The sequence below is a fragment of the Leptonotus elevatus genome, chromosome 3, assembly GCF_054856555.1.
Source record: "Leptonotus elevatus isolate MCC_2025b chromosome 3, RoL_Lele_1.0, whole genome shotgun sequence".
Lineage (NCBI taxonomy): Eukaryota > Metazoa > Chordata > Actinopteri > Syngnathiformes > Syngnathidae > Leptonotus > Leptonotus elevatus.
The window spans coordinates 29,037,733-29,064,669 of NC_141241.1; the positions used below are offsets into that span (position 1 = coordinate 29,037,733).

Sequence of the window (26,937 nt, forward strand, 5' to 3'; positions counted from 1 at the left end):
TGGATGGGGTTAAAGATGAAAACTGTAAAACTGTACAAAAATATTAGAGCTGAATCCCTAATATGTCACTTGGAACCCACAACCATCTTAATTAACTATAAAACAAATGTAAACTTGAATTAAATGAAAATAATGAAAACAATACAATGGCAATGACAAAATAAACAAACCAGTAAGCAACAAAACATTAAAGGGGGAAGGGTAGACGAGAGCTCGACAAGCAGTGGAAAACTAGATCAAGGTAACTCACAACAGTACAAATAATTATTTTAATTGGCTTAGCCCACAGTGTATGTTGTTTATGCAAGCGTAACGCTCCTTACAAATCAGCTAGCGTAGATGTAAGATCTTGCCTTGCTTTTCTTCAACCGCGGCCTCAGCTATGTGAATAGCTAGCGCGTAGCTACGCTATACGTTGTAGGAGGTTAAAACGCGATTGGTTATTAATATAGTAATTAAACACTCAATTAGCCCACAAATGTTTAATCGCTGCAGATAATCGTTACTATCTCACGAGTCCACACGGTAGCTAGAAGCCACTCGTAGTAGGAGGAGGTTCAACACAGGATTTGAAATCAAAGGTGGTGTATGCGTAGCATATGATTCTTCATGCAATTCAATAGAGTTAGTGATTTAGCACATGTAGCTAGCAACAGTCTTTGATCCTTACCAGCGGAGCAAGCTAACGCTTGCACCAGCGGTGAGCTTAGCAGGCTAACGGCGGCTACGGCGACTAGGTTAGCTTAGCAGGCTAACGCTCGCTATGGCATGCTAGTTTAGCAGCTAGCGGCGCCGTTGGCATTTAGCTCTTCGGCTAACGAGCGGAACACTAGTGGTTCTCTGTCGCGGCCGGTGGGCCACGAGACACTCGTCTAATATAGCCTTTGGGGCCTTTGAAGCCTCTCCCGAACCTTGTGAGCGGGCGTGCACGCTACACATCTGGCGTCCCAGCACAGGGGTACCCCGGTAGCTGAGCTGTTATTGAGCTCGCAATATGAACGATCACACCCAATACGTCTCCCACGGTCGGGAGGAAAAACGGGGACAATACGCTAAAGTCGTTATGTTAACCTCGGGTAACTACTCCCAGGTACATAAGACAGAGCCTCGTCACGTCGCGGTGCACAGAGAATTCAATAAAAGTTCCCAGGAAACAAAGACACAACTTCCAATTCAGCCAGTTGAAATTTTCAAGTTGCAAAACTCGAGTTCTATTACGTTACGTCTTCAAAATACAAGTCTAATTCACAATCGCAATTCACTATGTTCTTCACCTGTCCAAGATGGCGGCCCAGCCTCTCACTTTTATCCCGTACCAAGATGGCGGCTAGCCACGCCCTTACGACACATACAAGAAAGTGGCTCGGCCGACGCTTGGCAACACTGAAGAGGTGAATCTACTAATTCAAAAATGCTGTATACACTACACGCGCTCCTCTGTACAAGTGAATCTACACGCTGCGTGAAGTCGTTCAAAACCTGAATCATGCGTGTCTCTGAGTGGACATCCTTTCTTATTAAGCCTCACACGGGCCGCACCAATATGTAGCGATTATTTGGGTTGCCGTACTGGCGAATAAGTAATTTTGACGGTACTGAGGAAAGTTGTAATTTCTTCAGCAACCTCTGGGGGCAGTACATTGACTTTGCTTGTTTTAGAAGCAAAACAAACGATGAAAATCCTATTACCAAGTATTCATAATCTGAAGTTGCTGTTATAGTTAATTGTGGACATTTATGCTTTAGTAAGAAAAAATACCAATCCACTCAGAAAACACCAATGATTCGGCAGAAATTGAATTTCTAGACAACAAATTTATTTAGTAAACACACACATATCAGACACAGTCACAGCCTAACCTATTAATAAAACGGAATTAAAATAGATGAAAAGATGAAAAGAAAACATGCAACCAAACGAACTAAGATAAAAAGGTAGTGTAAATGGGGAAAATAAAGCATTTTGACCTCTCAATCCTTTTATATTTGGATCAAAGCGTTGCGCCAGTGGAATGGTCAGATTGCAATGAAGGCGCACTTATGGACTGGTTCAGGTGCACGGGAGAGAGGGACTCGGCGAGCGATGATCCTCAGTTGAAGAAAACTCAGACTGTAGTCCCATTGGAGGCGACGGCGGTGGGCGCACGTGCAGCTGGAAGGTAGCAGCAAAGTCTCTGGCTGGTGGTGATGTGCGCGCGCGGCTGGAATGCCCGCAGCAAAGTCTGAGGCAGGTGGAGCCCAGTTCAGTTGGTTTGGCTGGCCCGTCGTGTGTTGCGGGCAGTGCGTCACAGGCGGCGTGGGACCAGGTTGACCGGAAGCCGCGTGATTCAGAAAGCGAACGGTAGGTGGATCGGCTCTCGGCAGGAACAGTCCGTCCTTGCGTGACGTGCGCTTTGGGGTGCACGGTGTGGTTGCAAGTCCAGGGCTCAAAGAAAGAAGCCACGTGGTCGCGCTCAACGTGTTCTGTGAACACATCTCTCGAGATGGTCAGGAGCAGTTTGTGAGCCAGAGAGCGGGCTGTTTTTTCTGAGCGAGTTCAGTATTGTTTATTCGGTAATCTTACCGATTCAACATGTCATCATCATTGCTCTCTCTTTTTTTTTTTGAGCGTGAGTGTGTGTGTGAGTGTGCATGTGTGCTTATGTGCGTGTGTGTGAGTTTGTGCCGTTAATTCACCTGAAACCTATTAAAAATCACATACCCTTCACCTAAACCGAATACTTCAGAATCTCGATAGAGTCGTGATATTGTCAGGAGACCCGAGGAATGATCAAAGAAAAGAGAGAAAAGTGAAATCCAGCACCGACCAGACACCACCTACAACACATAGGGTTACAAACCAGAATCTTTCACCAACCCCAGAAGCATATAAATTCCAACAAATTAGAGAGACCTCAAGAGACCAAAGGAAAGACTAAAGAAAGGAAGGTAGGATAGATGAAGCAGAGTGAGATCCACACACATCAGCCTCCACCGATTCAGCGACCAGAGTTAGTTAGAATTTTGATAGATGCTGGTGTGGTGGATCTGGCATGCATGAAAAACCTCCACCAAAGAGGGGAGCCATCGACCCTCACTCAGGACAGGGCAAGCATAACACCCACCACAGCCCAGCCCCCGCTTCCCCCCGGCCCCTAAACCCCCAGACATATACTGCGGTCTACCCCAAGCGATGGCTCCCCACCCCGACTCACCCGCCCCTCCTAGTTTCACCCACCCCGACTCACCCGCCCCTCCTAGTTTCACCCGCCCCTCCTAGTTTAGAGAGCGGGATGTTCTTAGCGCACTGGCTTTTAAGCTTGAGGGACAGGTGGTCTGGTCGACTGAGGCCAAGCTTTTGGGATAGCTTTTGAACATTTTAATCAGAATTGACAAGCCAGATGCTTCATTTAACATTCTGAACACATTCCAAACACTACCACAATCATAAAGTTATTTAATCCGCTTAGCTTCCTAATTAGTAAGGCTGGGACGATCCACTTCTGTCGCGATCCAATCCGGATCCCGATACTTTGGTGGCGATCCGATACGTATTGCGATTAAAAAAAAATATATACATATTTTTTTAGCCTTTTTTTGGGCTAGTATTAACCTTATCGTGTATTTAACAAAAGGGATCATCCGGCCGGGATGGCCGATATTTCACTCACCCTTTTTTGTGTGTGTGTGTGTGTTTTTTATCAGGAAAACGATATTATCATGCAATATCAATGTCAGCCATCTGTTTTGGTAAATCCGTAAATAATATCAGTAAAAGTGGGGATCAGACAAAAGTTTTCCATTCAAAATCATTGCACATACTGTACCTACATTGCTAAGAATTTCCCAAAAAAGTTTCTCAATCCGGACCAACATTACCGTGGCCATCTCCACCTTATGCCCACTTAGACTAAACATCAAACGATTAGCTACTCCACATCTGATTTAAAAGAAAAAAAATAAGGAAAAGAGCAGCCCACATGTTTCTTTCCATAATAAAGCCTCAAGATATGAGCGCAATCAATGCTTTCTGAGAGGCTTTTCTTAAACTGAATTGTTCGCATGTTTTTATATATTACATTTAATCTATAAAGGTTAGAACTTACTTTTTAAACACGTCTAGTAGTCATTAATCCATTTTCCGAACTGCTTCTCCTCACAATAGTCCACACAAAGCTGGAGAGCCTCCTCACTGGAGTTCCCCTATTTCGATACTCCAATGTCCAGCCATTCTCTGCACAAACTATTCTGACTGGCGTGCTGAATTATTTCAAAAGTCCAACTTTTCGATGACGTGCGCTTTGTTAGGGGGCTGTTGTGGAGCGCTCTAGCCGACAGTTGACGTCGGCCACCCGAACGACATTGAGGTGCACGCCTGCACTTCTATACACTTGTGGCCTTAAACATTTCTGGCAAAAACACAGATGTTTGCTCCGTAATTGCTGCATCAGCGGCGGCGGCGTTCTCATTTGGTTGCTGCAGCCCAAGGCATATTAGCTAGTAGGCTAGTAGGCTACACTCTAGTTCGTGTCTTTTTTTAAGTTGCTAAACTGCGATGGTGCAGTGCTGCCATCTATCGGTTTGGCAGATTAAGATATGACAGGCTCCTTGTAAGCAGTGGGTGGTGCAGGTGCTGCACGGCAATATAAGGTATCCAAAAGTATCAATACTCACCTAATGGATCGATACTGCGTATCGGGATGGACAGTATCACGATGTATTGCCAAATGATATTTTGTCCCAGCCCTACTAATTAGCTAAACTTAGATGGCTGCAGAAGTTACACACATCATTCATTTGAGGTAGACATACAACTTTAACACTTTGTATATGTAGATGTCGTTCAGATACACACGGTCTATTGTATGTCAAGAATTATGGAGACTTTAGATTAATTATGAGCGGCAGGATTCTGGAGGGTAATACCGATGGTGACCGCTGGAGGACACTATTGTACCGTATAACATCCGAGGGGCGCTTAGACCCCACTGTCTCCAGGAATGTTGAAGATAAAACGCCTGGCTGATTTACCTGTAGTCGGACCAGCAATAAAAGTGTACTGAACTGATAAGCAGTTCTAACGTCTGCTTGCTAAACAAGCTTTTAGATCTCTACAGGGGTTTAAGAATGTATTTCCTGTGGGTTGTAAAAACGAAATTTAGTCTCTTGCTGGAGGGAAGTTCAAAGAGTTTTTCCTTTTTGAACTGTCTCTGGTTGGTTTGAGGAAACACAGGGTTAATCCATCAAGGCACACAAACACATTCCCCAGGGAAAAACGTTTTAAAAGGCAAAAAATAATAATAATTTAGGGTGACGGGCAATACTCATTACACATTCTAAAGATAAAACTATGTATGTAATGTAATATTTTATGTTTTGTTTTATGTTTTTTGTATATGTTTCATAATATATTTGTTTATTTGTAATTTTCTTTTAGCCTTATTTTATTATGCAGTTGACATTGAAAATGATCATCTGTTCTCAGTTTTCTTTTCTTCTCATGGTGGCCGACTGGTTAGCACGTCTGCCTCCAAGTGCATAGGTTGTGAGATCAAATCCGACCCTCCGGCCTCCTTAGGTGGAGATTGCACGTTCTCCATGTTCCTGCATGGGTTTTCTCCTGTTACTCCAGTTTCTTCTCACATTCCGAAAAATATGCATGGTATGTTAATTGAACACTGAATTGTCCCTAGGTTGTTTGTCTGTGTGTACCCTGCCTACTTCCCGAAGACAGCTGGGTAGGCTCCAGCATTTCTGTGATCCTCTTAAGGACACAGCATACTTATGGTTTGTACTGCTGTTAACTTAATCCAGTAGTTTTGAAACTACCATTTACAAGTTAGTAACTGAGAATAATTGAGTTGCTGTAAAAGAAAACTTCTACTATCAAAAAATAAGTTGGGCGTAATCAAACCATTGAAGTTTCGAAAAACAGTGGAAAAAGTGAGGCAACAACAACAAATGTAGGCAAACGATTATCTCACTTTTTTCCCCCTGTTCTGCTGACTTATTCAGGTTAACAGTGAATCGTAATCATTTTAATAGTTTTAGATCATACGTAGTAGTAAAGCAAAGCAAAACATTTCGGAAAAAAATATTAAATCAAAACAAAATAAAAAATGTTTTAGTTTTCTGTAGCGCAGTACTTATTCCTGATTTTTACTCATCTGACTTCACTATCTTCTACAAGATTGAACTATGTTTCCAAGTATTTGTTTTTGTATTTATAGATGGTTTGCAACTGTGTACCATTCATAGATTTGTTTTTGTTTATGTTTTTTGCCCCATTTTAAAATGCACTAAACATTTTTCAGCTAAGAATGTTAAGGCAACAGTATCACCTTCAATTTGAGTTGCACCATTATTTATAAACATGTTAGGAATGCTGGTTCAAGCTGCAAAGCTTAAAGGTGGGATCTTTATGTTTGTCAGATTGTGTTTGTAAACACATTCGTTTGTGTTTGTAAACAACCAATTCAAAACTGACTACTCCCATGGCTCAACCCCCACTCTTCTCGTCAACATTGCGCCTGCCTTCAGCAACACGCCCCCCGCTCTGTGAATGGCTAGAGGGGTAAACATAGACTTTCCGCCCACAAACGTCCTTTGGCAAAACACAACAAAATGGCAAAATACAGGCTGGGGTGGTGGTGGATGATGACAAAATCACCACCACACATTAACAGAAGCCCAGAGGTGTTGATTGAGAAGGATTACATGTGTATACATCCAGTGTTTAAGAAGTGTTTATTTATGAGTGAAAACTAAAGACCTCACCTTTAATAAAATATTGATGTATCATCTTAATTGTCTTTATTTTTAGCTGTAAATCTTTGAATGCCATCCATTAAATAAATGGAAAAAAAAGAACATCTGAGTGCCAGCCAATTTAGAACATTTTGACGGATCTTTTAGGCTCACAGAATATTGTGTTTTATGACTGAACACAGAAACTACCAAACGAAAGATAAGACTCTTCTTTCACCACGTAAAAAGTTTGTTTCTACCTACCGTCTTTTCTCTCTTTTTTGATGCTCTTTTAACATGACAAACACTTTATCAATCACTCACGACATGCATGAAAACATATTTTTCCATAGATCTGTCATGAGTCAACGTTGCTTAATACAGTGTGGGCTTATACAAAGAGTTAAAGAATTTAAACTGGAACCTAACGATATTTATATATGAGCAGCTGTCTGCTGGTGCGATATGCTGCTTCACGTACAATGATGTATGATTTGATTAGCTGACTATCGGTGACTAGTCGACTAGCAAAATAATCGTTTGTGGTTGCCCTACACACAATACACCCGTCAACAACGAGCAGTGAACACAACATTTTGTGTCAATGTGCTGACATACTGTATTCATCAGTCAACAGTAATGACAGAAGCACCAGAACACCATGTGCTAAGCATTTCTTGGGAATGAACCCACAATTGTACTCTTTCATGACAATTCTGCTGTGTGAAGCTGCTAAATACATGATGATATGTGTTTAGAGCAAAACAAAAAAGAAGTGTACTCTGGTCATGAGTTTTTCTTTATTAGGCACTTTTTATAATAGTTCATTTGATATATAACAGCACATATGAAACTATAAAAATATAGTTAGGTATTATTTAATTGTGGATCTCTGATCTCACATCAGTTTTGTTGCAAAGGATCCTGTGGTACAACATGGTGTTCTTATCTTATATCTGCAATTTTGCAACACTATTCGCCTGCAATTCAAATTTCAAATGGCAGCAATATTATAACCTGGCAATACCAAGACGAATAATAGTGATTTACTCAAGGGAGTTCTCCACAATATCAATCTGGGACTGCTCCAATGTGATCTTTTTGGGAAAGGCGGGACATTCAGTACAATACTTCAAGCTGATTGAGCAATGTGCAACATGTGCACACCTACGAAACCTTTGTTTTGACCAATCACGGCCATAGATGAAAATGTTGTCGTCGTCGTAGGCTGGGGAAAAAAAGCACAGACATCTATACCAGATGAACGTAGCGCCTCTCGCTGTTCTTTATTCAACAAGGAAACTTGGAGAGTTAATTAATTACAGCGTCTATGCATTCGTCCATGCTAGATCTATTTTTTTCCCACCGCTTCGGCGCTTCTGGTTTTCGTCACAGCCGCATATCTCGCCCAAAACACAATACCGCTTTGTGATTGGCCCATACAAAAAGTGTATGGATCGGTGAATATCAGCGGGCTCGGTACAAGATGTATTGTTCGTGAACTCACAAATCCCGCGAGAATTCAGCTTGCAGCACAAGGTTAAAATATTAAGGGCTAAATATAAAAATTTTGGTGTGATTCTCAAATTAGCACCAGAGGTTATGCTAATTTTTTCCCCGACCCACCGACCTCACGGACTTACCATTTAAAGACTTAGGCAAAGTAGGGCCTGTGAGCCACATCCAGCCACCGTCTCTGCAGCATTTATAAAGTCAAAACAAAATGTCAAATATGCATCGCTTTTATTTTGATGCGCAAGCAAACAAAACCAGCAACTTGTCTTTACTGTTGTCAACTTAAAGATATTGTCACTGTATTCAGGATCTTCTCTAACAATTCTAACAATTATTGGGGGGGAAAAAATTGCGCCAACAACGACATGGTTCTCATGTTAGCATGTTAGGCAAGCCCCGCGGCCGCCTTCTGCTCCTGTTCCGGCGGCGCGAGCCCCGAGGCCGGCATCGAATCCGCCACCGGTGGCGCACCCCTTGCGACCGCCTCACGATCCTGCTCCGGCGGCGCACGACCTGCTGTCGTCTCCTGGTCCTCATCTGGCGGCGCACGACTTGCTGCCGTCTCCTCGTCCTGCGGTGCACGGCCTGCTGCTGTCTCTGGTCCTCGTCCAGCGGCGCACGATCTGCTATCGTCTTCTACTCTTCGTACCAAGGTGGCGCGGATCTTGTTGCGGCTGCTTTGCGAGGATGGTCAGGAGGGCGTCCCCAACACCAGAGGAGAGGACCCCGACAGCGCCGGCCAGGAGGGCGTCCCCGACGCCACACTGGCACCTCTTGTCTGCCGTCTGTGTTGCTCTCGTGACTGGTTCTATGGAGCACTTCCTTGCTTTCAGACACCCCTTTTGAAGTGACTCTGCGGGCTGGGCCGTGTTCCTGCCTCCGTGCCACCTTCTCCTCCCCCTGTTTTGGACTGCTTTGTTTTTGTATTTCAGGACATCTGGGATAGTTTGGGTTTTGTTTGATTTTGTCATGTTCCTTTAAGTTTTTGTCATGATCTGTTGTGTTCTGTTTTTCTTTGTGTGTTTCCCTTCGTCTGGTTAAGTGTAACCCTTCCTCGTGTGTCAACTAGTGATGCACTAAATATTGATTGATTTATTTGTATCAGGGACAGTACATATTAATAAACATTTCAGTAAATATGCCAGAATTAGCCAAAAGGCTATTTTTCGAGAAAGATCATAAATGTCACCCAAGTAAAATAAAATAATAAAATGCACAACAATAACAATACATTCACGAAAATACTATTTATACACACACACACACACATATATATATATATATATATACACACACACATATATATATACACTCACACACACCACACACAGACTGAACATTTCTCTTTAAAAATCAAATCACATAAAAACAAGACAAGGTGGAATGTTGAATGATTATGCATTTGGTTTAGCAGCGCTCGTCACTGGCTTTAAGAAAAAGTAGAGCTTTTTTTTGGAGAAAAAAAAAGAAAAAAGAAAAAGTAGAGCTGAGCCGAGCCTCATGCACGGTTCATTAAAATTAATTAATAATAATGCAATGCACCACACACTGTCTTTATCATATAAGGTTGGGTGCTGACATACATAGACAGCATACTTATGTACGCTCCACTTTGGAAATTACACTCACAATTAGCTAAATCAAGGTACACAGATGAACGCTACCTGCCCAGCACCCGCAGCAGGTGGTGACTGACTCATCGTTTGCCTGGTGAAAAGCAATTTCACACAGGGTTATCTATAAGGGAATACATTTGATGTACAAATTGTCTATCTCGCAATAACACAAGCGACAGTTATGTTGTCAGTATTCTAAATCAGCAAAGAATATACAAATTATTGAAATGAAAAGGGCTGTACAATTCTTGCTAACTTTTGTCATTGTAATGGTAAGATTAAGATAATCCACTTATGTTCCCACTCAACCATGGAAGCTACTAAATGTCATTTCTAAATTTCTACCCGACATTGTTAGGTTAAAAAAAAAACAGGACTTAGTCAGGCGGCAGTTGTTGAGTTGGAAAAAATAATCATTTGCAATGAATAAACAAAACAGCCAGGATATTTTGTTTTCTCCTTTCCATGATGCAACACTGTTTACAGTTAAGTGTAAAAATGCTCTAATTTATTTGCGGTTTACAGTAAAATACTGGATAGCAAAGTGCAGTATACTACTATGACAGATTTTAAAACAAATGCATCCAGTTTTACAGTGTAGTATGTGGCTTTTGGATAGGTCACACAGTATTTTTTGGGAATGTGAAGCTTTATTATTACTGAGACTCTCACGGTGACAATAGACAACTCGAATGAGAGCTCAAAATGTGTGTTCCCCAGGAATTGGTGTGCGTACGTGGCAACAAAGACAATAAGTTGTGTCGTTGAAGATGGAGTTGAGACATATGTGAAACCAGACTACCATCCTTGTGCCTGGGGCAGCGGTCAGTGCAACCGTGTGGTCATGTGAGTACTACACACACACACAAACACGCTCATCAGCGCCCCCCCCCCCCCCAAACACACGCACACAAAAATCTATTATCTAAATATTTTTATTTTCTCCTGTTGACTTACATTAGGTGTTTAAAAATACTGTGTAAATAGAACATTGTGTCAATGTCTATATGAGTGTGGGGAAAATCTGATACAGACTGCTCAATTACTTTAACATCTGCTCTTGTTGAAGGCCTGCTTTCCGTTTTAATTCTCTGGTATTTGTGAGTTGTCTCTTAAACCTCACAGTCTGATGCAATCAAGGGCCACTCTCCATTTTCAAATGACCCAATTGGCTGCAAGATCGGGTCAAACATAGTTGTGGTAGACTGCAGCATCTCTACTCTCGTCGGAATAAAAATAAGAAACCATAGAGCCACATGTTGAGGTCATAGTCAGGTCTGTCACTGAAGGAAGAAGGACAAAGTTCCTGAAGGAAAAAATAAATAAACAGTGGCACCTACAAAGTGAAACATGCTATAAATAGGAATGCAGTAATTTCCAACATATGTTTCTCATCACTGCAAAAAAAAAACTGTGATGTTTCAATTGTGAATTTAAATTAGTTTCATCATACTGACTTCAGTGATATGTCTCAATCATAATCAGATTTTATTTGACCACTATTAATAGAAATAAGGGTTATCAATCAGAGTCTAATTTTTATGTTGTCCTAGTGGTCCCCATGTTTAGTTGCAGTATGTACTTTTCTAATGATACGCCACACATCCATTTGTTATATGGCTTTTTCAGTTCAATGTCACAGGTTGGCGGAGCCTATCCCAAATGATTTAGGGCAAAAGGCAGATTACACCCTGGATTGGTTCCACAATTAACTTTTTTTTTTGTTCTGACAGCATTATGTTATATAATACTCAATTAATGAAATGTAATAATTGATTTAGAATTGTTCATATCTGCATTGTGCAATAATTATTTCTCCTACCCCTCTGACAGAAATGTTAATGTTACTTCAAATAGTGTCAGTACAGTGAATAAAACTTTTATATCATTAACAGTTTGAGATTGGAATTAATAATTTACTGTACATAATTGCCCTTTTTTCCCGAAATTATACAAACTTGGAAAACACCAATCTACAAGACCTGGCATTTCTTGCCTTGAACTGTTTGGATTTATAGGCGCATGCAACGATTAATCGACAATGACTCGCTAATCAAATTAATAGATAATTATTTTTGATCGGTTAATCGTTTAGAGACCTTTAACAAATCCTCAGAATGATTTTCATTGTGTTGAATCAATTTGACATTTAAAAAAATGTCTGCTTTAACTTTGGAAAGCAATGATCAATATTTTAGCCAATTTTGTGACATTACAGACCAAACCAGTAAACAAATCAATCCCCAAAAAAATCATGTTCAAATCATTTTTCAAGATATGTTTTTAAATCCAATTAATTGATTAATCGATAAAACAATTGACAGATAAATTGATTATCAAAATAATTGTTAGTTGCAGCCCTATTTGCATTGGTCAATGGAGCCACGTACTAATTGGGAGAACACTACACAGCCAAATCAGGTGTATATAGTTTCATTGTGGAAATTAAGCAGGAACCTTTTGTGATGAGGCAGCAGCGCTAATGACTGTTCCATTCTGATTCGTTTGAATGGTGATTACCACATTTTCATTTTTCTTATATGCCTTTACAGCTATCGTACCTACATGAGGCCTAGGTACAAAGTAGCCTATAAAATGGTGACACAGATGGAATGGAAGTGTTGCCAGGGTTACAGTGGCGAGGATTGTAGCCATGGTCCAGTTGGTGGGACAGGAAGCACCAACTCAAGGCCTCAACTCCAGCCAGGACATGGTGGAAGTGGGATGAGCACCGGACAAAAAGGCACCAACACTGGCTTTGGACAGAATGGAGGACACAGTGGTAAATCCATTCTTATTTTTATTACCACAATTATGCAACCACAGGAACCACATTTAATAGGACACACGAGGAAACCATGTTTGAATAACAGAGACATTGAAACATATTAGTAAAACTCAGTAAATTTGAAAACTCAGTAAACTTGAAACTTATCTTTAGTGCCTTTCTTTTTTTTTGTGTCTCTGGTGTCATGTGAATACGAACACTGAAGTTGTTGTTTCTTTCTTCTGCAGGAAAGGTCGATAATGAAAAGATGAGGCAGCTGGAGGAAAAGATTCACACACTGACTAAGACTATTGAGGACTTGCAATCTACCATTACCTCTATGAACGAGCACTTTCAGGGAGGTGCTGACAAACCTGGTCTTAACGGCAGCGATGGTATATCCTCCGGAGCAAGACATCCTGCTGATGCAGCTCAACCAGAGATTAAAGAGACAATCCACAGCATTCAGACCAAACTGGATCAGCTTGACAATCGCACACAGGTTGGTACCAGATTTGTCATTATTACTCCTACTACTGCTGTTATGAATACCAGTGCCACAGTCACTACCTTTTGATTGAACACAGTACAGTTTGAATGGTAGATCTTGGTCACATTGCATTTCCGACGCAGTGTGTAGTGAGCAGCAACAATGGAGAGCTTCCAAGATTCTTTTTTTTTTTAAACTAAACCAGTTCAATGATCAACTCGTTCACTCCCAGCCATTTTCACTGAAGCAACTCCCTTCGCTCCGGGCTGTTTTAGTGGATTTTGAAAGGCCCACAGAATATTGTGTTATATTGCTATAAAAACATGGAACCTACCAAAAGAAAAATTAGAGTCTCTTCTTTCATCAGGAAAAAAATTATATTTTTATCTGTTTCCGTTTTACAGAAATTAGAATATAGCTAAGTATCATCATTATTTACAAACCTGTTGAAAACACTGGCAAAAAGAGCTTGTTGCAACATGGCCCTGGCTGATCCCATATACTCTTCTGCCACCTGCTGGCCATTTTTTGTAATAACTACCATTGCTATAAGCGACCTTTTCAGGACAGAAGCTGCATCAAAGCCTTCTGTATGTTCCAGCATTTAAAAACATAAACTTAGAAATACGTTTTGAAGGACAAAGTATTAAAAAACACATTTATAAGTTTTTGGGTTTGAATGAGTTAATACCAGCCACACCCCACCCATTTAAGAGCAGCAAAATAACAGGTCTTTATTTGCAGTAGCTCTGGTTGTAATTTGTTTTCATTGCTTTATTCATTCTTTCTACATTATTTTGCTGTTAAAAGAAAGTGAAAATTTTGCTAATTGTTGTTCTTTTGTGTTAGGCTCATGATAAAACCCTTGTAAGCATCAACAATCATCTGGTGAATGGAAAAGGAAATGATCTGGAAGGAAGGCTTCCTGGAGGAAGTTTGAGTGGAAAAAGTCTAAATTCACTGAAGGAGGAGATCCTTGAGGAGCTTGAGAGAAGGGTTTCACTGTCATGTTCCTCCTGTCAGGTAGGCTATTAGTCTTCTCTGACTTCATCATCACACCGCTGTAATGGTGGAACTTGACTTGGCTGTGGCGCTGACTTGGCTGTGGCAATGACTTGGCGGTGACGAAGGCTTCTTGGCGGTGACAAAGGCTTCTTGGCAGTGACAAAGGCTTGTTGGCAATGACAAAGGCTACTTGGCGGTGACAATGGCTACTTAGCTGTGATGAAGACGATTACTTGGCTGTGACGAAGATTTGACGCACGAACTTCCACACATAGCATAGGCAATGGAGCCACACCGACTGGACAAACACAACAGACTAAATACACCAACACTAATGAGACACACCTGGAGACTTGGTTAGACATAACGAGACAAGGGAAGAAACCAGGAACACAAGACAAAAAACACCAACCACAGACATAAACAAGAACACCCATAAAAAAACAAAAAAACAAACCCCCACAGAACTGAAACATGACAACTGCTTGTCACAGAAAAATGCATTTACATTTGTATGTTTTTTAGGCTGGTGTGAAGGACTTGCACAGGCAGCAGCAAGAAGACCAGGAAAGAATTTGGGCCCTGGAGAAGCAGCTGAATGCAATGGATGTTCGTTATCAACAGGGAATGGATGGATTGCGGCGGGAAGTAGTGAGCTCAAAGAGATGCTGTGACACCATCAATGACCTCCGAAACCGCGTCACAGATGCTGAGCAGAAAATCAGTTCAGCATCAGAGAACTTTGATGTCCTGCACAACCACCTGAACAATGTGCTTACGGGAGGAAGTGGCAGCAGTAATAAGAATGGAGGCTTCAGAGGAGGAGCGATTGGTACTGAAGGTGGAAGAAGAGGAGGTAGTAGTGGCGATGCAGTACTAACTGAGGACAAACTAGATAATCGACTGAAGGATTTGGAACGCCGGATCAATGGGACTATGGAGCAAACTGAACAAAGCTGTGCATATTTGGAAAATGATTTAAAGGATTATTTCCACAGAGAACTTGGTGACCTTCGGACTATATTCCTGGACCGCTTTGATGATCAGGCCTTCAGGATTACAGATGTGGAGCTGGATGTGGGACTTGTGAAGCAAAGGGTGAATGAACATGACAAGACACTATCAACGTTTGAAAACAGAACCTCCCTCTTGAACAGGAAGCTAGAGGACTGTGGCTGCAGGAGCATGACAGGAGGAAGGGGAAGGGGGACTACTATCAATGGTGGAGGCCGCGGTGACACTACTGGTGGTGTCAGTGACACTGGTGGGGCCAGAGGTAGTAGTAATGGTGGAAGAGCTGCCACTGATGGAAGTCAAGGTAGCATTGGTGGAAGCAGTGGTGGCACTGGTGTAGATGTTGTAAGTGGGACTGTGGGAGGAGGAGGATTACCGGCAACAGGAGGAGAAAAAGATAATTCAACAAGGAAATCACTCGAGTGGAGAGTGATTGCAAATGAGGATCAAATTAGACATTTTAACACAAAACTCAAAGACCTGTCCGTATCTGGAGATTCTCTTAATGATAAGGTAATCAAGTCTAAATTTTTAACAATTTAACCTTATCGTATGATAATTTGCAGGGTTGGGGAATCCAGGTCCAAAGAGAACAAACCCTGAAACAGTTTGGCTTTAGCCACAGGTGCTTCTACTCAACAGGTGCTTATTTGAGCTCGTTTACTTGCCAGTTAAGTAGAAGCACCTGTGGCTAAAGCCAATCCGTGGCATTGTTTTTACTTTCTGGACCTGGATTCCCAACCCTGACCATTTGAGATCATATCAACGACTGTCAGCATTTATCGCATTAACAACATGCCAATTGCCAAAACAAAATGCAATTGTTGCCAGTGTTCCATTTACAGATAGTATTCACGGACGTCACAGGATCGCGAGTCCGCCCCTCATGGTGGGTCAACTTTCCAGCGGACTCAGCTGTGTTTTTATTGTGTTTACACCAAATGTTCTTTTCTTATTGTTTAATGTCACCCCCATCTTCCTCTAACGTTACTTGTGTAAGCAAGACGTATGTGGAAGGTTTAGCTCAACACTCCTTGCAGTGGTACACGTTGAAACGTTTGATTAGTAGAATCGATTGGATTGCATTAGCCGATGGTACTGCCCCGACCGGACTACAGCACGTACTGTATGTTCAGAGGTAGGATGGTTCCCAAAACACAGACATTCTTGTGTCTTCTGTACTTTCTGCTTTTATTGGTGGCTATGTGCATTTATTATTTGTGAATTTGAGGTGAAGAATCTCGGGTTATGTTTAAACCAAGTTAGCTAGTTCCCCGACCGCGCTAGCTACTAATGCTAGCATGTTACAACAAAAACAACAACATTGTTGATTTCATCACTTATTTTCATACACTTTAACAACAATTTTAACTTTTAGGCTGCTGGGAAAGGAAAATAAGAGACCATAAGGAGGGGTATTTGAAGAGATGTCAAAACAAATATCTTGACCACCAAATCTATTTTTAGCCAAAGCAAGCCACAGCTAGCGGCTCACATATATCACGATTGCATTATGGTAAAAGCATTTTTACCATCTTACAATGATACTTACTTTAATCAAAATGGTCAGAACACATTTTGGTAGACTTCGTCGGATGAAAATCCTGTTGATTTATCTTTGTAATTCTGGGCACTTCTTTGTCCAGTCCCATTCGACATTCCATGGACCCGTGAACAGCACACAATGTGGGGCAAATTACGTCATGTGAATACTATCTATAGCTGCACGACTCAATTCTGAAACTTGGGTTCTGCTTCAATCTAACCCCACTTGTGATAAATTTCAAGACTTCTGTAAAAAATGTGATAAGGGTAAACCTCAGATCTTCTTGTAAACCACTATCACAAAAACACATAAATGCAGAAGACGTGAATATTAACATGTAAATGTTCATCACTTAGGTAGTGGACCTGAGCCATGACATCCGTAAGATCAAGGCTTTGACCGGTGACCACGGTGAACACTTCAACCGCATTGTGACTGAGGTGGAGTTGCTAGGGCAAGACTGCGAAATCTGTGGGACAGTGGAGGATGAGTTGCGCAAGATGCGGAATCATTCCAGGGATGCTCTGGGCCGCCTGCAGAACCACATCAACCGACTTCAGCTGAGTGTGGACTCCGGGGGTGCCTGTAATCAGATATGCTCTCACTTGCAGGATGAAGTTCGTCTTCTGCGAGAGGATGTCACACGTTGCACCAATAAATGTAAGCTGTAATGTAATGTAAAATGTGTTGACAAAAAATGGCTCTATACTTTTCATTCTGTGATGGAACTAAGAAATTACTCAAAATTACAAGGTAATAATAATGTGGGTCAATCTCTCTGAATCACATAGGTCAAACAAGGACGCTTAGTCGTGGGTGCAATGCGGTCTCCAATTGCACGGCCAACATCATCATCCCTTAAAAGGGGACATCTTGCAATTTACCTGACAATGTCATGCAAGGCCCTATGGAATCAGTTTTCTGTTCCTGCAATGTCAAGACCGCATGCAATCCTACCGCCCCGGTTTTAATGCAAATGAGAGATGAGCGGCAACTAGTGGTCGGAAAAGGTTTCGTTCCGTCCCTCAAAGATGCACAATGGCACAAAGGCCCTCTTATGCCCAATTCTAACTGCGCAAAGTCGAGGAAAAACATGTTGGATTGTTTTGGCCTAATTTCTCACCGTGTGTGGTGTACCCCGAGAACAAATGAGCCCGCAGCCGGTTGACAGTGACGTGCAGCTAATCAGGCGAGGCGGCAAGGAAGGCGGTGGGAATCCAAAATCAAAACAGTCACGGTGCAACAGAAAGTCCATACTTGTGCTGTTTACACTCTTTTAAAACAATGCCTTTTCCTTTTATGTCGCTTTTTTTTCTGCTAAAAGCACGACTGCTGTTTTTCTGCTAAAAACACATTGCGACTGGTCCTCCATGTTTATTTACTCTGATGTCACGTTTAATCTCGAGAGGTTTTGCGGGATTTGTCGTCTAACCAGGAAACACACATGAATGAAATCGGTTTGTGTGTGATGTGTTGATTGTGTCGTGTGGCTGCACACCACATTCTGTACGTTAAACACTGTTGCTCCCGTGATTTTTCCTCGTCACATGTGGGGTCTCTCACAGTTTGGAAGTCGGCCAACAAAATGTAATTGTGAACCAGGCTTTTAGAGGTCTCATATTAAACTTTTCCACATACTAAAATAGTTCTAAAATGTGCAAAAGACATGTCTGTGACATGTATTTGTCAAAATTGACTTTCATTCTAATATTTTTGCAGTGCCTAAATCAGCCTAAAGACGCTCTGTTCAAAACTGCCTCTTTTAGAGGCGTGTCACTTTAATGTAATTAGCTACACCAGGCCACGCCCAGGCAATACCCTTCTCACTCGAAGGGGCTGTGGCTTCGACTCCGGTAGCCATGTACTAATGTTGTGAATGAGAAACGACTCGGCCATGGCGACCAATTTGAGCCAGACACACATGTCTTTTACACATTTCAGAACTATTTTAATATGTGGAAAAGTGGCATATTGTTTTACCGTATGAAAAAGTAGAATAACGTTACTACAGAGACTATGTTGTAGCGTTAGTTTGCGATTGTTTAGGCAGTGGTTATTTTGCCATAACCGGCAACATTCCTGCGAGCATTATTTTACCGTGAATGTCTCTGATTTGCCGTGAATGCTTGTATACATTTACAAGGGGTTATGAATAACACAAATGTGCACATTCAGGCTAACCTTGCTCTGCAAGATGTATTCTCGCAGTATTTGTGAGTTCACAAACTCCTGAGAATACATCTTGTACTAAGCCCGTTGATTTCCACGTCCCACAATCACAGAGCGATATTGTGTTTGGGGGCGTGATATGCAGCTAAGCTGTGACGAAACCAAGAAACCAGCGCCGAAAATGGAAATAAACCTAACATGGATGCTGCAATTAATTCTGTTCTTGCAGAATTACTCACTGTTTCCTTGTTGACTGTTGAACAGCGAGAGGAGCTTTGTGCATTTTTAGCTGGTAAAGATGTTTGTGCTTTTTCCCCCCTTCGCTGATACCGAAGACGACATTTTCATCCGATTGGTCAAAACAAACGTGCACAATTCCGCATCGTCTAATCAGCTTGAAATTTTGTACAGAATGTCCCGCCTTTCCCGAGCAAGTCAACAGTCCCAGATTGATATTGTGGAGAACTCCTCTGAGTGAATCACAATATCAATCTGGCTTTTGCCAGGTTACATTTAGGCCACTGCGTGGTCGCAACATGCAAGCCGTCTAGTCAAGACCACTTAGCGGCCGGTTAGCATCACAAAGTCACGTCAACAAGGTGACGAGTTGCCAGTCACTGCAAAATAACCACTGCGGATTGTATCTTGGCCAACAATACGCGACCGCTTAAGTATTAATCCAACTACCGTCTGCTTTATCATATCTGACCTCTTGTAACCAAACGACAAATGTAGCTTTCCTCTTTAGGCGCTAAAAATACACCAGTTATATGGTAGAAGGTGTGATATCTCTAATTGAAAGTATAGGAAGGAAGGCTAAATCAAAATAAAAGGTTAAACTTACATATTTTCACGTTTGTAGTCGTGTCACACACCGTTGGGACTGATGTTGAAGCACACATTTTAGAAAGGAGGAGAAAGCTAAAGAAATCACAGAAGGACTTTTTTCATACCTGGTTGGATTGTAGACAAGCATATTATGTATGCATATTGTTGATAGAAAACCCCATTAAAGTACATTTTCATACTATGGGACCTTTAGTATTCAGCTTGTTCACTGTTTAGGTGGAGGTTCTGGTAGCACGGGTTCAACCGGTGCAAATGGAGGTACCAGGGGAGATGGACCCCGTTTGGATGCTGAGCGGCCTTTAGATGGTCACAGTGTTATTGGCGGCTCCATGAACAACAACCAGATGAAGACTCTGCAGGGTGAATTGTCTGAGGTCATTCTGACCTTAAGCTCTATCAACGACACCCTCAAGGGTCTTGAACACACTGTACAGAAACATGGCAGCGTCATCACTGACCTGGGTGAGCTCAGTTTAATCAAACTGACTCTGTGTGCATTCATTCCCAAAAAGTGTTGTGACCCTCTAATACTCTAACAATTGACAGGAAACACAAAGGATAAGATTATCTCTGAACTGGACAAAATACAACAAGAGGTGACAGAACACATTGAGGAAAGTCGGGACCGGTTGGATGGGATGGACCGAGATGTCAGACGTTTTGAGAGCACGATACTGGTAGAAATGGGAGACTGTAAGAGATCAGGTGATGGGATTGAGAAGAGGTTGTCCAAGCTTGAAGGAGTTTGTGGAAGGCTGGACACAGTCTATGACTCTGTCCACAAAATCAAGGAAGGTAAATTGCTGATGGACGCGTTAATCTAACTGAAATACCTTCTTACGTTTTGTAACAATTCATTGTCTTGTTTTGTGATTCTGCATCCCCTGCTGTATCCCATTTTCAGGACTGAACCAACATGTATCTAGCTTATGGACATGTTTTTCGGGTCTAAACAACTCAATCATTCAACATGGAAGGATTCTGGACTTTGTTCAGAAGGACCAGGATGATGTTCAGAGCCGGATAAAGAACCTTAATTCCAGCTTGAACCACATCTTGAAAGATATGCAGAGTTTGGCAGACCACACCCTGACTGGTAGGATTCTGTTTTTTTCTATTTTAGAAACAATTAAGCAGTCTTGTTGACCAGTCCCTGGAAGACAAAAATCACAAAATATACTCCTTGAATACTCAAATTATTAAATAGCCCCAATTCTCAAGGCACTTTACTGAGCTAGAAAGTCAACTGAACCACAGGTGCTCGGAATTTCATGTTTTCAACATTTGCTGATATATTTGTCAAGATGTATTTGTGTTATACTAACTGCTTTGGACTATTTCTGGTCAGCATTTGATAATGCAAAAAGTAATAATTATCTAATATTTAATACATCATCTGTTCATACCAGGCCATTCTCTCCTGTTCGCACGTAAGCACACTTTTCCTCTACGCCAGGCTTCCTCAATACTGGTACTCAAGGGCTGTAGTCCTGCAGGTTTTTAGATGTTTCCAGCCTTGAACATACCTGATTCTAAAGAGCAGGATCATTATCAGGCTTCAGCAGAGCTTGGTGAGCTGATTATATGAATCAGCTGTGTTGGTGTGTGGAAACATCTAAAACCTGCAGGACTCCGGCTCTTGAGGACTAGAAGTGAGACTACGCTAAGCGCATATTCTTCCGTGTGCTTAAGTCAGACAAGGAGCGCAGCTGCGCACATTTTTCACGTACCCATCTTCATGGAATGTACGCATTCTGAGTGGAGCAAACCTTAAATGACCTGAATGAATCTCCCCCTTCCCATTGCAACAGGTGCATGACGAGATCAAGTGAACGGTCCAAGCTTGCACAATCGCTGCATGTACGTATGCGGTTCTGCCATAATACTTCACGAATGGCGAGTCTCGGCAACTACCGAGTTACAAAATATGAATTGCCGATATTGCAAATTGAGCACAGCTCAGCAAAAGAAAAAAAGCTTTCACATATGACGATAGAGGTATTTCTTTTTTTTCTTTTTTTTCTTTTTTTCTTATAAAGAGCTCAGTATTGTTCATTCGGAAATGTCATCATCATTGCTCTTTATTTATTATTTTTATTTTTTATTTTATTTTGTTTATATATATATATATATATATATATATATATACATACATATATATATATATATATATATATAAATATATATATATATACATATTATTATTATTTTTGTATGTGCGTGCGTGCGTGCGTGCGTGTATTTGTTAGCTCACCAAAAACCTATTAGAAAAAATCCCATACCGTTCACCTAAACCGAACACCGCCGTCAGGAGACCCGAGGGGACCCGAGGGGACCAAAGAAAACCAAGGAAGGTGAAATCCAGCACCGACCAGACACCACCCACCGGGCCACCCACCAGAATTCTTCCCCAACCCAAAAAACATCTAAATTCCAACAAATCCAAAAAAAAATAAAAAATCAGGGAGACCTCAAGAGACCGAAGGAGAGACTGAGGGAAGGAAGGAAGGACAGACGAAGCCGAGTGAGATCCACAGACACCAGCCTCCACCGATTCAATGACCTGAGGAGGAAGCAGATTGTGTCTGAGTTTCGATAGATGCTGGTGTGGTGGATCTGGCATGCATGAAAATCTCCACCAAAGAGGGGAGCCGTCGACCCCCGCCAGGACAGAGCAAGTCCAACACCTCAGGGCCCCCTAGGCCGCGGCAGCGCCAAAGGACGACCCCCGGGCCCCGCCAGGGCCACCGGCCGAAGAGAAAACCCAGGAGCAGGAGCGCCCCCACCCCAACACGGGCCGCGCCCCCGACCCAACGCAGCAGGACGGGGCACCGCAGGCCCGCCAGGCACCCCACCGGCCCCCAACCCCCGCACCCCCCACGACCCCCCCCGCCCGCCATCCACCCCAACCCAGCCCCAGCCGCCCCCAAGTCCCCAATCCCCCAGACACCCCCAGCACCCCCCACCCCGCACCCCCCCCCCCCAACAAAGACGCCCCCCCGACCCCACCCCGACCAACCGGCAGCCCCCCGACCCCCAGCCCCCGGGGACCACCCGCACCCAGGCACCGGCGCCGACGAGGGGCCGGACAGCGGAGCGGAGAGGCCAGCCGCGCCCACCCCACCCCCCGCCGCATGGAGGGACGGAACACCGGGGGCAGAAGGGGAGATGGGGGCACTGGAGGACGGCCGACACCCCCGAACCCCAGGCCCAGCGGGGGAAGGCCCCGGTCGTCACCCCAGCGTTCAGGGGACCGCACTGCTCTATACCGCGGTCCCCAACCGATGGCACCCCCACAAGCCCCCCCCCCCCCAGTTGTGTAGTGCATTAAAATTGGAGGGGAGTTGTAGGGTGAAGACGGTGTTTCCACCCTACCCCACCCCCCAAAGTGTGTTATGTGCCCTATATGTCTATAAAAGTGTATTGTGCAAACCTAGTGTAGTGAGTTAAGAGGAGCGACCAGCGGGGCCCTCCCCAACCGGGCGGGGACAGGAGGCGCACCCGCCCACCAAGCCCCCACCCACCCCACCGGGACCCCGGCGGGCATATGGGACCAGCCCGGCGGGGTGATAGGGCTCGCCCCCCGGATACTGGGTCCCGCCCGAGGTGCCAGGACGCCCACCGGAGCGGGGCGGGCACGACATCAAACCCCAGCCACCCCCGCCGGCCCCTGGAGCACCGAGACCCGGGCCATGGATCGGGCCCCCGGCCCAGGGGAGGGGAAGGAAGGCGTACCGGGGAGGGGGAAGGGAGGGGGGAAGATAGAGGTATTTCTGGGTGTCGAAGCCAATAGCGTAATAACAGCCCATATAGCGGCCCTCAACTCATTCAAACCCAAAAACATATAAATACGTTTTAAATCATTTGTCCTGCACTCCCCCAAATGTATTTGTAAGTTTTTTGTGTGTGTGGGGGGGGGGGGGGTATGCTAGAGCTTACAGAAGGCTTTGATGCAGCTAATGACCTGAAGAGGTCGCTTAAATCATTGGTAGTTATTACAAAAAACGGTCAGCGGGTGGCAGGAGAGTATAAAAGAACAGCCATGGCCATGTTGCAACAAGCTTTTTTGCCCAGATTTGTGAATAATGATGAAATTTAGCTATATTCTAATGCTAGTTGCTGCACAACGGAAACAGATACAAATGTACCTTTTTCCCGATGTAAGAAGAGACTCTAATCTTTCTTTTGGTAGGTTTCATGTTTTTATAGCAATAGAATTCTGTGAGCCTTGCAAAATCAGTTGGTTGCTTAAGTGAAAAATGGCTGAGAGTGAATGAGTTAACATAATAAATTTGACATTTTTTCAAATATAATAGGCCCATAACATAATAACTTACCAATAACGTAATAAAAATAATGAACCTATAACGTAATACTTTTTGGCCAATAATGTAATAACCACCCATTTATGTAATAAGTTACTTCTGTAACTTATTACTATTAATAAGTAACTTCTGTAACTTTTTACATAATTGTAATATTATTTATTTATGTAACAATGTATTTATTACATAATTGGGTGGTTATTACATTCTTGGCCTGGTTAAAAAAAAAAGGAAAAAAAGGCCAATAACGTAATGACCATCCAATTACGTAGAAAGTTATTACGTTATTGGCCCCAAAATTTTTCGTTATAGGTCCAGGATTTTTATTACGTTATTGTTCAGTTATCACTTTATGGGTCGTTACGTTATAGGCTACTACACTGGGTTAAAACCATCGAAACACAGCCGGCCAATATACAGAATACACAATATAGCTTGTGAATATGCGGACTACTTCTTGTCAGAACCAATGACAATACTTATCTGTGTTTACTTCCTAGTGGGGTGTCAATTCAGCACGTCCAAATATGGGCATGCTGGCGCCACTGTGGTGACGTCGACTTTCCGCACGGCAGCGCAACCTTTCACACTGGGCGTGTGAGAAGGACTTTAAGCAGCAAAATCCAGCAGTTTTTATCAATATCAGAAGGCGCTCATTTACCATTTACCACTTGTTGGCGAGTGAAAATGACATAACAGTTGTTCAGGTCTCAGGTAACAACCAATCACAGCTCAGCTTCAGAAAACTGGTGCACTGTGATTTGGGGCCTAGAAATGGTATTGGAACACTAATTTTAGTGCCATGACACAGCGATATTTTTACAGCTATATTTTTTGCTCACTGTTTTCATACTGTCAGAATGTAATATCGGCCCATGCCTAGTGGCAGCTTAGAACCATATGAAAACAGTCAATACATTTTTTAATATTCTGCTACATAAACATATAACGAACTTTACGTGACAAACATGCAAATACCCAATTGATGTTTTCAAAAAGGAGGTAACTGTCAAATATGGCAACACAATGTGCTCCTGCCGGATCCAGTGATTTGATATATTGCCGCTAAAGTGGCTTCCCCCTTGACTTTGCTCTGTTAATGTGGTTCCTGCGTAAAAATAAATAAATATATGTGAGGTTCATTGCACAACGTCATGTCAAGTGGCAAAAAATAATGGCACGAGCAGACCTGTTTTGACCTGTGAGGAGCTTTTCTGCTTCAAATACGCTGATGCCGTATTTTTTTCTGAAAGCAAAGGGTTTTCCACTACCCAAAGTCCCCCCTTCTGCCGCTGGTCTTGCTCCTCTGCCTTCACCATGGGACGAACAAGGAACCTTGGAACAATAAAATAAAGCTGACTCACTTTGAGGCTCCTCCAGCTGAAATACTTTAAAAGGAGAAGCTGGTGAAAGAAAAGAGCAGAAAGGCACTTGGCTTAAAAATAAAAAATAAAAGGTGTATCGCAATCACACTTGTCTGGGAAACCCCCGTTACGTCCACCGCTCGTGACTTGGCTGGATCTAGTCGTTCCCACTGCAGTACAGGCAGGGACAGTTTCACCCTCTTCTACTGCACTTATTGCCTGTTTCTGATCTCAAAATAATTACACTGAAATAAACACTACTTGCAAATATAACAAGTACACTATAAAAACACCTTGCATTTCAACGGAAGAGGATTAAGGCCAGTGAATAGGGAAAAAAAGGTTGGCAGGATTCTGACCTTATTCTCAGAATAAATAGTATAAAATAAATACATAAAATATATATAAAATAAATAATAATCTCAGAATTCTGAGATTAAAGTCAGAATTTTGACTTTAAAGTAGTGCTGTCAAACGATAAAATGTTTTAATCACATTTTAGAATTTTGATTAATCACGATTAATCACTTAATAAAAAAGGCTTTTTTATCGTAATTTTTTCCCCGCCAAATTTCAAGAGCACCGGTTATGTTTTAATTCTTTTGACATTTAATGTTATGAGGATGTCTTCAACATTTTAAATGCTTTACTCTTGTGACTTCTGACAATATTATTTATGTTTAATATATTTTATTTATATTAAAATATTTACTCTCAGATTTCTGACTTTAAAGTCAGAATTCTGAGAATAAAGTGAGAATCCTACCAACACTTTTTTTACCCCTCTTCACTTGCCCTAATCCTCTTCTGTACATTTCAAAACATATCACAAACAAAGATAATCCACCCATCCATGCAGCCATCATTCCATTCAATCAATTTTTTTACACCACTTACTTTGTTCAGCTCTGTGGGAAGCTGAAGCCTATATCATCTGACTTCAGGCAAAAGGTGTTGCACACCCTGGATTGGTTGCCACTCAGTAACGGGCTGTATTCAGAGACAGCACCTGGCTATCACACCATTCCATTCATACTGTCCAGGGCCAGGGTAGCTTACTGCCACCAGAGTGCGAATGTGTGAGTGCATGAATAATGTATCCATTGTGAAGCGTCTTTGAGTGTCCAAAAAAATCGCTATATAAATCTGATCCATTATTATTATTATTATTATTATTATTATTATTATTACTGTCACTGAGTGGAAACTGCACAGGCGTCAGGCAAGGGAACCAGTACTCAAGATGTGAATGAAATTATGAATTGAAAGATGTTGCTTTAAAAGGTTGAAAGAGCCGTACACGTTACACTGACAACTGATTTCTGGTGCTGGAGCCATTAAATAGGTATCTTGTGTTGTTTTTAATAAAATAATTTCTGGGATGGAGTTTCTTCTTAACCCTGGGGGGATCAGCAGACATGATATTCATTAGGCGGCTAAAATAATGTGAGTCAAGACGTGTCAGTATTAGACAAACGTTTACAGTAGTTAGTGTTGATTAAAATGTCCTTTTATTTAGGTTTTTCAGTATATTATCATATTTTCTTTCTT

The 26,937-nt window shown here is 42.3% G+C and overlaps 1 protein-coding gene across 1 annotated transcript in view; it reads left to right on the plus strand.

Moving 5' to 3' along the window:
- emilin1b (elastin microfibril interfacer 1b) overlaps positions 1–26,937 on the plus strand; it is a 53,289-nt gene that overhangs the window by 19,764 nt on the left and 6,588 nt on the right. Inside the window, exons 2-10 of the mRNA XM_086071491.1 lie at positions 10,578–10,703; positions 12,410–12,639; positions 12,873–13,126; positions 13,964–14,137; positions 14,645–15,646; positions 17,036–17,339; positions 19,914–20,159; positions 20,244–20,492; positions 20,602–20,793. Of these exons, the coding sequence (XP_085927617.1) occupies positions 10,578–10,703; positions 12,410–12,639; positions 12,873–13,126; positions 13,964–14,137; positions 14,645–15,646; positions 17,036–17,339; positions 19,914–20,159; positions 20,244–20,492; positions 20,602–20,793 (2,777 nt within the window). The remainder of the gene's footprint in view (positions 1–10,577; positions 10,704–12,409; positions 12,640–12,872; positions 13,127–13,963; positions 14,138–14,644; positions 15,647–17,035; positions 17,340–19,913; positions 20,160–20,243; positions 20,493–20,601; positions 20,794–26,937) is intronic.